General features: G+C 41.4%; 1 protein-coding gene across 2 annotated transcripts in view; it reads right to left on the minus strand.

Moving 5' to 3' along the window:
- Positions 1-14769, minus strand: part of LOC144771586 (matrix metalloproteinase-20-like) — a 252435-nt gene that overhangs the window by 93829 nt on the left and 143837 nt on the right. For both annotated transcript variants that reach the window (XM_078655972.1, XM_078655971.1), the window contains exons 3-4: positions 8193-8341; positions 3121-3252 (exon numbers count right to left, since the gene is read on the minus strand). In XM_078655972.1, coding sequence (XP_078512098.1) covers positions 3121-3252; positions 8193-8341 — 281 coding nt within the window. The remainder of the gene's footprint in view (positions 1-3120; positions 3253-8192; positions 8342-14769) is intronic.

Here is a 14769-nt window from a genome sequence, read left to right on the forward strand (position 1 = left end):
AGTTACAACAACCTATTCAGTAATTCCAAAATCTACATACACATCCACTCATTCACCAACAGTCCTATATAGTCACTCATACATGTACTCACTCATCATATGTACTCATACACCTATACATCCTGTTAGACACCGCCACTCATTCATAGAGTTACTTACACACATAGTCACTCATGCTAATAAAGAATAAAACATCTATTTTCTTGCATATACAGTTATACACACCACTACACTTACTTCTACAGAAATGTACACATACTTACTCTCTTAAACAATCAATGATAGAAACACATACTTATTTATACAGGAACTCTTCCAATCTTTCACTCTCACATATACTCACTTAGATACACCAATAATCACATACACTAGTTTTAAACATATGGAGTTACTCATAAAGACACTACTGAGAAAGTCATTCACTCACTAACACACCCATACACACACTCATCCACCCATAGAGTCCTGCACACATGCTGTCTCAAAACACATACAGTGAGTCACTCATTAATGCATCTATGCGGTAAGTAATACCCCCCACCGAACCATACAGACACTCAGACACTCATACTGATACTCAAAAAACCAACTAATAACCCATATAGACAGTCATGTAGCTACTCACCAACCCACGCAGCCACTTCTACACAAAGTGAGAGACTCATTCAGATATTTACATATTTAAACATTACTCACTAACCCATGTATTCACTACAATACACTTTATCAGTCAATTATACAATCTGAGTGTGTGTATCAAAGGTTATATTAGGGTGAGAGGAGGTCTGGTACTCTATCCCAAGGATGATGACATCAGTGATGTCACTGACCGTGTCATGAGTGATGTAATATGTGACGTCATCAGCATTGCATTGCGGGCGCGCAAGTTATTGTTAGCTGAACTAACTATAACAGGGGAATTTCAATGGTTTCGTACGAGCGAAATGTCCAACTAACTATAACGCCCCTGAAACCTATGTTTTTTTTCAGAGAATATATATATATATATACATATATATGTTATGTTATTTGTACTGTTAGAGCTCACGATTACCCTCGATTGTCCTGTGCTAAGCACTGCCTGCTGGAAAGAATAATGAATATTATATTGGTTAAAAAGCCATGTTTTTAACCCCTTCCTAAATGAGAGGAGGTCTGTGGAGTTTCTCAAAAAGAAAGGGAGATCATTCCATGCCTTTGACGCACAGGTGATAAAGCTCCTGCCGCCCCAATTGACTATATAATTTTTAAATATAAAAATACATTAAAAGTAATAGGTTGTTAATTGTTTTACAGTAAATTATATATAGATATATTAATTATTATGTCTGTGTGTTTAACTTTTTTTAAGTTTATTTGTTATATTTGTTAAAAAGTATATTAAATCAACGTTTTTTTTAAATTAATTTGATTTACTATATTTAATATCTTTTATTTAATTTCATATATATAAAGATTAATATTTTGTACAACTATATTTTTTGACATCAATAACTTTTTTCTCAATATTTATGTACTTACCTATATTTTTTACATCAATATTCTGTCAGTGAACTCTGCCCATTTGTGCACATGAGTACACATGTATTATGATGTATGCCTTTGCATGTGCTATGACACATAGAAAGCCAATCTGGAATGTTCATGCCAATGACAAAATCATTGGTAAAGCCAATAGCTTGTCCTTTTAAAGCCAAGACCTATTGAATTTGCCAATGGCTGGTCATTTGGATATGTGGCAGCACCACTGGATGTTACACTTTAGAAAATGCGGTTTGATTTCAATGTTTAAAATATATTTTTGTAATAAAGAAATATGACAAATACATTGATATGATTTCAAGATACAGTGCATTGGTCACAAAAAGCTGCATCCAAATTATAATCTAACTTTTATAGGACAAGTATATTTGGTTATGTTGTCTCTCTGAGCACCTGTAGTTTGTAGCACCATGTAAAAAGATCATACTTTAAGAGAAATCTGAAGATCATAGAACACCCTACATTCCCAGAAGCAGAACTTCGTCCATTCACATGGACCACTGGGTGAGTTTGTGTATGTATTGTCGAAATCTAGCTCTCTGAAGAAGCTTAGTCATTCTTTACTTCATTAGAGTATTAATCATTGCAATATACACAAGGTTAGAGAGGGAACCGAGAAGCCATATGTTCTTAGGCAGACATATAAATAAACATAAAGCACGATTTAGCTGTGGACTCAATTATTGAAGATTTAACTTGAAGCACATGATTGCTATATTTGAAATGATTACATTGATAAAAACTACGACCACATATCATACTAATGAACTTCAGGTTTATAAAGAAGACGTGTATTCAAGAGCTTGAAAGACTTTGGGCCTCAATTATAGTTTGGTGGAAAGAGTACTCCATCGCAACAGCGACTGAGTATCCTGTCCACCAACCTGAAGGTCCACCCGCCTCATTTAGAGTCAGGCGGACCTGCATTATGTTAACAGCAGAGACTACTCCATCTCCACAGCAATCATATCCCTCCAATGGCCCCAACAAATAAGGCCCATCCGAGGTTTGGACATGTGTCCACTCACTTGATTTTGAGTGGGTGAACACATGGCCAGTTTGTACTGTCCCCCACCACCAGGTAAAACCTGCAAAAGATGCCCCCCTTGCCATTCAAGAAAACTCCCATGGCTAGGGGAGTGTTGCCTTTTTATTTTCAAATACAAAGTCCCGCTTTAGATTTTTGGTTTGGAATATAAAAAAAGCAAATTTGCTGTGCGGCTCTGTCATGTTGACAGAGGTGTCCCAGATGCTAGAGATGTCTGCCGGACCGGCGGACATCTCAGAATTTGTCAGGCAGGGTCTCCGTCAGGTCATTGGATACTTTAGATTCTGCCAAACTCTAAATCAGGCCCTTTGATCTTAATGATTCTGTGCTCACTTCTATTTGCTCTTTGTTTTGTTTTGTTCTAAATGTACAGGAACATCTAAGGGTAATAGATAATTAGAGTCGGGCGTATTCTTGCTTACCCTCTTTTTCTATTTTAGACATATAAGTAAGTTCACACATCACCCTGTAGCTCCTAATTTTTTTTTGCTTCAATGATCACAAAATGTCACAGTGGAAAGCAAATATACCTTTTTTTACATATCCCATTGTCCAAAATTCCTCGTCATCCAGGTGAACATCTCCACCTATGCCTTCTCCTGGTTCATATGCATGTGCAAGTACACCACGAGGACCATCAAATGGGAAAAAATCTCCATGCCCTAGAAAAGTGCACACACTGTAAGACACGAATAATAACTGCAACCTTATTGCATTGTCTCTTGATCACAAGGTCTGACGATTTAACAAGCAAACAGTACACGTTTATGAGGATGCATGAACATTTGTAAACCAGACTGTCAAAGTTGTAAGGCACGTTGCATGTCCCCAATATGTCACCCTTTCTAAAGATAGTTTGTTATGAAACCCCTTGATCCTCTTGTCAAGGTATGGGTAGATTTAGCAGTATTACCTCCACCTGATGATATTTCAGAAATAATGTTATTGTTGCTATAAATGTGTAGGTTGATACAACACCACTATGTCATAATTCGCTCCCTGGTCTCTCATGCCCACCACCAGTGGACCGAATTGTGGAACTTTCCAGTGCTCTAATAAGCTTCCGGACCCTCCCTTGGATGCATATACTGGCAGCCACTTGGATGCTATTTGGAAATCGCCATCCATTCCTAATCTCTGCCAGGATTTTTGAAAGCCAGCCTGCTCATGTTATTAATGTGAACACTTTTAAGCCCATCTCCTTTCAGTCCAGTGTTGGTCATTGTAGTTGTGCTCTGGTGAGACCAATCATTGTTTCCTGAGCTTTTGACACTCCTTGCTTCCTGAGCTATAGATATTACTTGTTCCTGAATTAGCTCTGCTTGCAGTGCTACCTAGATTCCTGAGCAATAGCTATTCTTGTTTCTGAACTGGCAATGCCTTCAGTGTTTCCTTTGATTCCTGTTCCTGAGCTGTAGCTATCCTTGTTTCTGATCACCTGTAGTGTTACCTTAAATCCTGTTCCTGAGCTACAGCATTCTTTGTTCCTGAATGAGACCTGTCTTCAGTGCTATCTTGACTCCTGATCCTTAGCTATTCCTTGTTTCCTGAACTAATACTAGTTAATGCACCATTGAATCCACTCTCCTGTATTTTCCTTGTCCCAGTTCCTGCTTTTCTTCCAAATACCTCTATTTCAGTCCCTAGTTTGATGTCTTCCAGTTCTACTGTCTTGTTTCTAGTTTCCTTGTATGCTTGTTACTCGCTTTATGCCAAGGGTGACCTTGTTTCCCTTCTTTCCTGCTAAGCACTCCTCTTTGGTAGCTCTGTGTCTATTGTGCTTGTGTTTAATTCTATGCCCTTGCTGTTACTTCCTTTCGTGTTCCTGTTTCATCGCCTGGTTATGTGGGCATAGCTGTCAGTCAACCTAGGTAGTGTTTTTTGTCTACTGTGAGTATTGTCTTTGACTTACATTTATAACATCCCCACAGGTATCAGCTCCACAGATCCTGCCTTTCCATGTATATCCTATTTGTGAGTATTTACAGTCAGTATCTGTAATAGCAATTGTTGATGAGGAACTTACCGAGCTTCAGTCTTACCGTGTGGAGCTCCCAAGTGCTTTATTCCACATTCCCTTTATTGTTAATGTTGTTATGTATATGTATGTCTTGCACGTCCGTACTGGGAGTAGTTATTCTGTATGCTAAATTGCCTCTTGAGGGCCCATCCTTTCTGAATCTTAGCCATCTTGTTCACCTGTGCAGGCTTCCCCTTTGGATCCCTTTTTCCTCTGACTCCTATGTGATCCTGGCCAGCACTGTACTCCTCTTTCTGCTTATGTTTTCTACCCAGTCGCCAGTTCTTGCCCAAGTCCCTGACTGTGTTCCAGACATAGTCCCAGACAGTCCCTGACACACTGTCACATTATGCACAAGTCGATGGGAATGGGCTGTGTGGCATGGGTCACATTTGCTGCTTAACATGTGCAATGTGGCAATCCAGAAGTACACAAGTGCTGTACATTTCTGGAAAAATACATACTTCTGATCCTTCGTCCTTTTCCGTCACAAGGATGTGTTTTACATCACTAGCAGTGTTGTTCCTTGTCAATTGTACAAACCAAAATGCCTGTGATGGTGCAAAATTCAGGGCCACATGAACAAAAATGAGGAATTATGATTTTCAAATTGCAATTCTTACTGAATCGCAATTCAGAAATCTCAATTCCTAATGTACGGAAGAATATATTTAAAAATAGTGATTCCTAGTGGGGTTGGTAATTGGGCTACCCCATGAATATTAAAGAGGTCAATCACACTTTGTGACCCACTAGGAATCACTGCCATCACCGGGAAAATGACCTTCTGGTGCCAGCAGACCACCATGGTTGAGCCTGCTTTTAAAGAAACCATTTCTTTTTTAATTGCAGCCCGCTTTCCTTGAAGGAAAATGGGATGTGTTTAAAAAAAAGAAAATTAAACTTTAAGTTTTATTTTTTAAGAGTAGGCAGTGGTCCAGAGCTAGCTCTTACATTTTTGTTTTTTTGCTTTCTCAGAGGGGAAGAGGTCTCTTTAGGCCCTTCAAGGTGCTGATAAACTATTAATGTTTCACAACCAAAATTCGGTTGCAAAACATAAATACATACTACAGCGAATCAGTATTTAGAAGGGACACCCTGAACACGCCCCTTACAAATACCAATGTGCAAAGTCAAATGGTGATTCGGTAACAAGTTACATTTTTTGTACATTCCAAAATGCTTTTTGGAGGTTGCAAATGACCCGATTTTGCAAATCAGGCTGTTTGTGAATTCACAAAAAGTATTGTACATATGGCCCTCAATGCCCTTCAACAACAAATTATTTATTATTATGCTACTATTCGAGGAGGCAATAAATACATTGTGTATTACACATTGTAATCCAATCCTGTGCTAAAACACACAGGGCGTATTTGCTGTAACAGCTCCTTAGCAGTGTGTGAGCCATGCTCACCATGGTAGGCATTAGTAAATTCAGTGCATGTAAAATGGTATTGCTAGTTGGTGAGGTTGCAGTACGGATAGTTACATTTAAGGATCGCATTGCAGGATGCGTAAAGATCTGAAAGGGTTTATCAATTAAGGTTGAAACAATAGACTGTGATTCACAGTCTATCGACCTGGGGGTCTTGCTGAAATTATTGATCGAGACAAGCTTGTCAAGTACAGGCAACAGCTAAGCACTGCTGGCTTTAGTGCTGGTGGCGCCAGGTGTGACAATCTTTTTTGGTGCCTCTTCAATGACCTTCTTCTCCAAGGATTCCCACATTACCATCCTCCAACACTGCCCATTATCGCTCCATCGCCCCTCTCTCACATGTGTTTCATTTGTTTTATAGGGCTACTCATAATAGTATAGGGTGTCAGAGCACTTTTCATCACACACACTCTATAGAGACAATGATTCCTACATGTGTAAATCGGTCTATGGGAAAGGTTACACAAGAAAATGTAGAAATCACGTCATGCATGGTAGTAGACACTATATTTTAAATGTGTTTGATCTGGAGAAGCACAACCTCAAGATTTAAAATGTCTTACAGTGGTTGGGGTTGGCTTTCCCAATAAGAATGTATTTCTACCCAAACAACCCCTTTTTAGCAAAATAGGAAAAATGAAACTCAGGAAAACCCATAATATTCTAACCTATTATATGCAGGTTTCATGCAGTTCTTTGATAGTTCATAGGTCACTGCGCTATATTAGGATTGTAACTTATAAACTGCAAGTAACAAAAGGTTGTTTGTGACAAAAGCTGTAACCAACTCAGCTATCCACATAAAATACAGTTCTGTGATCTGCATATTACATGTTCCTTGCAGAAGGTATATTAACCCTGAGTGTTACTTTGTGATGAATCAAAACTGCAGTTAGACAACATTCTGTTCTCTGTCCAACAGGAACATTGATCACAAGAGTTATTTTGACATATTTATTGTTGCTTGAAAACACACAGAATTCTTAAGCAAGTGCTTTTAACACAGCAACTCTCCAACAACCCAGTGCCAGGTGTGACTAGCTGGAAAGGCCTTTACAAAGAGGCATCATAATAAGGATGGCGGTGCCCTCTAGGCATCGCCACCATATTATGCCCCAGCTCCGCCCAGCCGGCAACCGGTGGAAAAGCAGTGGACGGTCTTTCCGTCCGCCGCGATACCCCCGCCATAATAATATGGCGGGTAAATCAGGGCGATCCACCCGCCATCATAATCACCCCCATACTGTGTTCCAGAAATGTAGAAAAAGGAAAATTGTGCTTTCCTGTTATCACTCTTAGAGATATTCTGATGAGCCACAGTAGCAAAATGTTTTAATTGGATCCTGGATGCATATTTACTGCCAATACAAAGCCATGCTAAGTAAGGCATAGTCGTGATACAGTAATTTCTTCAGTCTAAAACTTTTTGGGCGCTGGAAAATTGCCCTTTTTATAGCACAAACAGCACTTTGCACTGCCTTGAAGGGGCGTTACTTGGATGTTTCTTAGGCATTTCAACATTACCATTCGAAGTTTTAGATGCAAAGTCAGATCTAGAAAGAGTATCAGACCTGGCTTTCAGGCAGGTTAAATGATTTGATTTCTGCTGCCGTTTCAAGCACTGCATATGTGCTGTCCACGACAAATGTAAGAAATGTTTCAAAAAATCTGTCTAAGCAGAGGATTTTGTACGGGAAGTGTGTCCTTCCAAAACAAATACTCGGCAGTACGCACACACCTTTGAATAATGATGACAAGGTGTATGCTTTGTACTAGGCAGTCATAAAGAGCACCAGCACTGGGTAAAAGAGCAGCAGCAGGCCTGCTCTCTCCCACTGGCGCAATACAACACAGTAACTGGAGAAATATTCTGAATACTTGGTTTATGAACACTTTCTTATGTACATTAACTGGCCATGGTAAATAGGCCTTTTTCTTCCTGGATCTTCCAACGAATCACTCCTATTTGGTTTATTAAAAACCTAATATTAATAAAAAGACAAACTAATAAATAAATATATTCAGTTCTTATGTACACAAAGCAAATGTACTAAGTTCAATTATGTATCAGGCTGGGAGAAAATCACAGTGCAGAACATTGTGAAAGAAAATCATAATATAAATAGTCAGTAAAAGATCACCCTTTGCAGCGAATGTTATGATGATGTCAGGATTGCCATGATCAAGTTTGACAAAATTCAGTGGTGTAACATCACTCCACACTTTAAAAGCTTTCTCAAGAGCTTGGTCCACGTCATCATGTGTAAGTTGATTGGTGTAGTTTTGCACCCTGCACATAGAATAACACAAATAAATGGACAAGTTGGCATTTTATATATCAAGAAAACAAGAACATGTTACCATTGTAGTAGATTGTGCATTGTAGCCTCATTGTAATTGTAAATGTAATTGCAATTATATAGCGCTTGCTACCCTTGATGATGCGTTGAAGTGCTGTACAGTGACTAGCATTATACTACGGACTCCACTGTTAGTGGTTAATATAGTGGTTATGTTAGTTAATGGGATCAGCCATGTTTTCTCAGGAAACCATGACATGTATTTACTCCAGGTTCTTTGTGGTCTATTAACCCCTTCGCTGCCAGCCCTCCCCATGCCTTTTTGAGTATTCAGGGTAGTTCATGCTTAAGCCCCCATAACATTTTGTCCGCATAAGGTATCCAAACCAAATGTGCGTCCTTTTCTCCCAATATCCTGAGGATTCTATAGGTAGCAGGGATTTGTGGATTCCCTTGGAGGGGACTGGGAAATTATGAAAATACAGCTAAATCTATTTTTCGGGGGGGGGGGGGACATGGGATAAAAGTGCTGCAGAAGAAAGCATCTGGTTTCTTCCCTGTAAATGGTATCAACAAAAGGTTTGTGATTCTAAAATCAACATCCTCCTACTCTCAGGAACAGACAGACTTTTGTCAGAAAATCAAACTTTTCTACCCAGTTTTGGAATTTTAATGGGACATTGACTATTTTTCCTATTTGTTATGCTTTCAACCTACTTCCAGTTAGTGGTAGAAACGGGTGTGAAACTAATAATGGATTCCAGAAAGCTCTACATTTCTGACAAGTAGAAACAATTTTGAATTCAGCAAAGGGGTATTTGTGTAGATCCTTCAATGTTTTCTTATGAAAAGGAACAGTTGAAATAAAAGAATATTGAAATTCGGTTGAAAAAAAAGAGCTATTTATGCCTACATTTTCAACTGTAACTTCTTCTAACTATGGTAGATTTTTAAAAGCTATATAGCATTACATCCGTGGGGCCCTTCTGGTTGCAGGGTTATGTTATGTTATGTTAAATACATTTATATCGCGCTCAGCTACTTCGTGGAGTGCCCCGGCGCTTGCAAAGGTGAAGGCAGGCGGAACCAAAGACGGCTAGAACAAGAAGGTTTTAAGATTTTTTTGAACAACACAGGAGCCTGAATGCTCCGAAGCACCCAGGGAAGGGCATTCCAGGCAACACTAGCTTTCCTAACAAGTGAGCAGCCTCCCAGCCTGTGGCACCCAAATCTGGGGGTCTGCATCAGGAGCTCAGAAGAGGATCTCAGCTGTCTAGCCGGGAAATAGAAAACAAATCTATCATGCAAGTACTTCAGGCCATTACCATACAGGGCCCTATGGGCTATGGACAGCACCTTGAATTGAATTTCCGATTCTAATGGAAGCCAGTGTAAGGAGCGTAAATACGAGCGCACACTGCACCCTTTAGAATGGCCAAGCAAAAGTCTGGCAGCCGCATTTTGAACAACCTGCAGTTTGCGTAACAGGTACCCCGGGAAGCCCATATACAGAGCATTCGCATAATCCAGGCACGATAAAATTAAAGCACGCACCACTGTTTCCTTAGCAGGACCAGGGAGAAAGGGGAGGAACTTTCTCAAGGCCTTCAAAGTGCCAAAGCAGGCCCCGATGAACTTATTCATTTGTGTCACGAAATTTAGATTTTCTGAGAACCAGTTCCCCAAATTTTTCGCGATATTGCTCTCTGCATTCGGCAAAGGAAAGCCCAGCGGCCACAGCTTGGCTCTGAAGTCAGCCGGGAAGGAACCGTACAACAGAACCTGGGACTTCCCCTCATTGCACTTCAGCTGAGCCTGGGCCAGCCAGTGGTAGACAGAGGCAAGGCAATATTGTGCCGCCGGAACCGATTCATCCTCCATTCCCCAAGAGAATAACAGCTGGGTGTCATCGGCGTAAGCCATCACCTTAGCCCCCAATGATTCTGCCAGAAGCACCAGCGGAGTAACGTAAATGTTGAATAAAAGGGGACTAAGGGATGACCCCTGCGGGACACCAGTAGCCAGCTGCTGAGGCTCCGAGGCACAAGGAGGGAGCCAGACCTGCTGCGTGCGAGCTTCCAGAAAGGACTTGATCCAACCCAAGACGGAACCAGAGACGCCGATCTCCAAGAGGTGATTGAGAAGGAGAGCATGAGGCACTGTGTCAAATGCCACCGAGAGGTCAAGCATAACTAATGCAGCCCTCCCGCCGGCATCCAAGCACTCTCTAATGGCCTCAGCCACTTCTACCAAAGCCGATTCCGTACTGTAGGCTGCCCGGAAACCAGATTGTGCTGAATGCAGCAGGCCGAATGTCTCAACATAGTTGGTAAGCTGGTTGGTGACTACTTTCTCACCTACCTTGGCCAAACTGGCCAAAAGTGAGATTGGCCTGTAATTCCCAGGTATTGCCGGGTCCAGCGCCGGCTTCATGAGGAGGGGGAGGATCAGGGCTTGCTTCCAAACCGTAGGGACCGTAGCCTTACTGAGGGACATATTAACAATACGGTGAACTTCCGGATTAATAATATCAGCGGCCGCTGCAAGAAGTCTGGCAAGTTTGGCTGCGCAAGGGTCCTTAGTCGAGCCGGACTTCGGAGCTTTGATGATTTTTAAGGTGACCAAGGGGTCAACTGGTGCAAAAGTGGACAGCCTATTAGCTGGTCCCAACATCGGGTGGCCCAGAACGGGAACTAAGAGCCCTCCCACCTGAGTGGAGAAATAGGCTTGGATGCTACTAATTTTGTCCACAAAGAACTGGGAGAGCGTATTACACCAGATGGTAGAGACAGGTTTTGCACAAGTTAATGCACCTGGGGCCATAACATTTTGAACAATGGCAAATATCTCCTTCGAATTATTCTTGGCCAAATCAATCAGAGAGGCATAATAAAGCTTTTTGGCGGTGACAATAGAAGAGTAGTAACTCTTTTGTTTAGCCCTGAGAGCCAATTAGGATACCGGGCTATAGCCTCCGGAGTGTCACGAATGCTCCAAGACTTTATAATCATGTTTAAGGTCCCTCGGCTCCTGTGAGAACCAGGGTTTCGAGGGTGAGTCCCTAGCCAGTTTGGAGCGGCACGGCGCCGCCACAGCTGATACTGAGTCCAAGATCCAAGAATTAAACCCGCTGACGTTTCCCTCTCGAGTGTCTTGAGGGGGAGGTCTGGAGGAGGCCAAGGCACTGATGAACTGTAAGGGGTCAATTTTGTTGTAGGCAGGGGGATGATGGCTGCCCTCAACCCAGGAAAAGGAAACTGAGAAATGATCTGACCAGGAAACCGGCAGGAGTTTGACCACCTGGATGGCAAAATTTGAGCTGATGGGGTCAAGCGTATGACCTGCTTCATGAGTTGGAAATGCAACCCTTTGCTTTATTTGGACCGCTTGAAGAGCATCCAGGAAAACAGCTGAATTATATAAGGTTATATAAGGCTAGTGGGTTCACCAAGAATGCAAGGTACCCAGAGCCAATAACTGAGTTGCACCTTGCAAAGTTTTTCATTGTTTTACCAGGTATACAGTAATTAATTTCGTAAAATATAAAAGAGTGAAAAATCGGTATCAATGAAAACTGTGTATTTCTGAAATTGGAACAAGATATGGAGTTCAGAAGCAGTAGTTATTTGTGCATCTCTGAATTTGTGGGTACCCATTTTAAGAAGTGAATTTGAGGGTATTGTTCATAATGACTTCTTACATTTGGAAGGCAGAAATGTGTAAAAAAGACAAATAGTAATAACACTTGTTCTACTATTCTGTGTTTCCCTAAGTCTCCCAATAAAAATGGTACCTCACTTGTGTGGATAGACTAGGTGGTCGGCAACAGGAAACTGCCAAAAACTCAATGTGGACACGCCACATTTTTACAATGAAAACTGACACTTTTTTCGCAATGTGCCTAATTGTGGGTTTTGGGCCCTAGCTCAGCAGGCACCTAAGGAAACCTAGAAAACCTGTACATTTTTTTAACCTAGACACCCAGAGAAATCCAGGATGGGGGGGGGGGGGAATCTCACCAGGTTCGTTTTCCCAGAATCTCATGCAAACCTCAAACTTTGTCCATAAAAACACAGTTTCCTCACATTTCTGTGATGGAAAGCTGTGGAATCTGCGGGGAGCCACAAACTTCCACCCACCCAGCATTCCTCCAAGTCTGCTAATAAAAAATGGTACCTCCTTTGTTTGGGTATACCTAGTGCCTGGAACAGGAAATGGCTTAAAACTTATTGTGGATGGAGACATCAAAATATTTTATCATGAAACAACCTGGTTTTGCAAGGGAGTGACCCTGGTTTTGGTCTCTAGCTTGATGGTCATCTGGGGAAACCTACCAAATCCAGACATTTAAGAAAACTAAACACCCGGGGGAGTCCAGGGAGGTGTAGCTTGCATGGATCCCCCAATATTTTCTTACCTAGAATCCCCTGCAAACCTCACATTTAGCTTAAAAAATCACTTTTCCTCACATTTCTGTGTGGTAAAGTTGTGGGATCACCTGGCCGACACACATGTCCTACCACCCAACATTCCCCCAGGTTTCCCAATAAAAATGATACCTCACTTGTCATGGAAGGGCCCAAAACATATTGTGGAGACATCAAAATGATGTATCACAAAATGATCTTCTTTTGCAAGGGGTCACCAGGGGTTTTGGTCCAGCGCTTGGCGGCCATTTAGGGAAAACTACCAAACCCAAACATTTTTTAAAACTAGACACCCGGGGGGAATCTAGGGAGGTGTGACTTGTGTGGATCTTCCATCGTTTTCCTACCCGGAATCCTCTGCAAGCCTCAAGTGTACCTACAGAAATCACATTTTTCTTACATTTCCATCTGGGATCACTGCACAAGCACAAATATCCTATCACCCAGCGTTCCCCTTGGTCTCCTGATAAAAATGATACCTCAGATTGCCCCCATCTGCACCCCTGGGGGCACACAGACTGTGGCAAATTTTTAAAGGGGTGGGGGCATAATAGTGCCCATTTAGAGCAGCCCCCACCCCTAAGTATAAAGAAATACAAATCCCTGGTGTCTAGTGGGCTTTCTGCCCCCTGGGGGGCAGATCGGGGTAATCAGCCATGTAACCTGGAGTGTTCCTGCGATCTTAAAGTCTTATAATGGCCCACCTTTCAACAGTCAAGAACTCAGACTTTCTCAGTCATCTTAATGAGAAGCATCAGAAGAGTACACCTCTTTGACCGCAGGCCAATGGCCTTGTCGAAAGTTTCATGAGTACTCTTGAGAAAGCTGTCCGGTGTGCTGTAAAAGAGAAGCTCGACCTTAAACTGCCTTAAATTAGATTCTTCGAGCTTACCTTTCAACCCTTCACTCAACCACAGGTTAAAGCCTTGCAACCTTGATGTTTTGGCGAGCCATGATGACCAAGTTACCTCAATGGACCAACTGAACATCAAATACTGAGGAAGAACCCCTCATGAAAGACTTAAATCATAAGATGAACATGAAGGCCTCTGCAGACAAGTGTCCACATGCAAAAGACGTTACATTTACTCAAGGAGATCAAGTCCTTGTCCATCAGCAAAGAAAATAAGTATGATGCTCCTTTTCATACAGAACCATTTCATGTTGTGACCAGGAAAGGATACATGGCGCCTGTCCAAAGTCCTGGCAAGTCCATTACTCGAGATTTCTTGAATTTCTGACATGTGGCTCATTGCTCGTCAGGCACTGATGTCAATGTTAAAACTGGATCTGAAAAGGGCATGTGAAGAACTCCTGACTGCTGCTAGTTCTACATCACTAACGCTGGTCATGGTCACTTCTAGTGCCTGTCCCCAGTTTCTGAAGACACAGTCGGGATGTGTGGTCAAAGCACCACAAAGACACATGGAAGAGCTATGATTGTGTATATATTTGTAAAAAAAATAATTTTTTATATTTAACAGAGGGGGAGATGTGCTGTTTGAGTTTGTAATTACAGAACCCTTGTAGTTCCTGATGGACTCCTTAGACCTCTGACATAAGCATTAGACTGTAGTGAAGTCAATGCAGGTTTAGAATGTGGAGTTGCAATGCCATGACAAATAATAAAGATGTGTTAAATTGAGCTCCATATCTGGCATATTCAATGGTGAGTACTGATGGAGCGGGATAGAAAACAGAATTCTGTTTAAACCCGTGAAGTCACACTTCCATAAATAAATTAATAATGCTAACAATTTGTGATATGTGTATGCTAATTCAACCTAGTTTAAAGTTGCATTTTCACAGAACACGTGGGAAACTAACATGTGTGCTCATAAATGTGCATTATGTTGCATTCTTATGTATGTGGAAAATAATAAATTAATCTTGTCTATTGTCATGTCATAACTAATAGCAGCTGTTTTTGAAATAATGGCATGTGCTTATTTTGCTTCCCTTGTCTATGTGATGTCATTTCTACTATTCTA

This window comes from Lissotriton helveticus, chromosome 8 (genome assembly GCF_964261635.1).
Source record: "Lissotriton helveticus chromosome 8, aLisHel1.1, whole genome shotgun sequence".
NCBI classification, from domain to species: domain Eukaryota; kingdom Metazoa; phylum Chordata; class Amphibia; order Caudata; family Salamandridae; genus Lissotriton; species Lissotriton helveticus.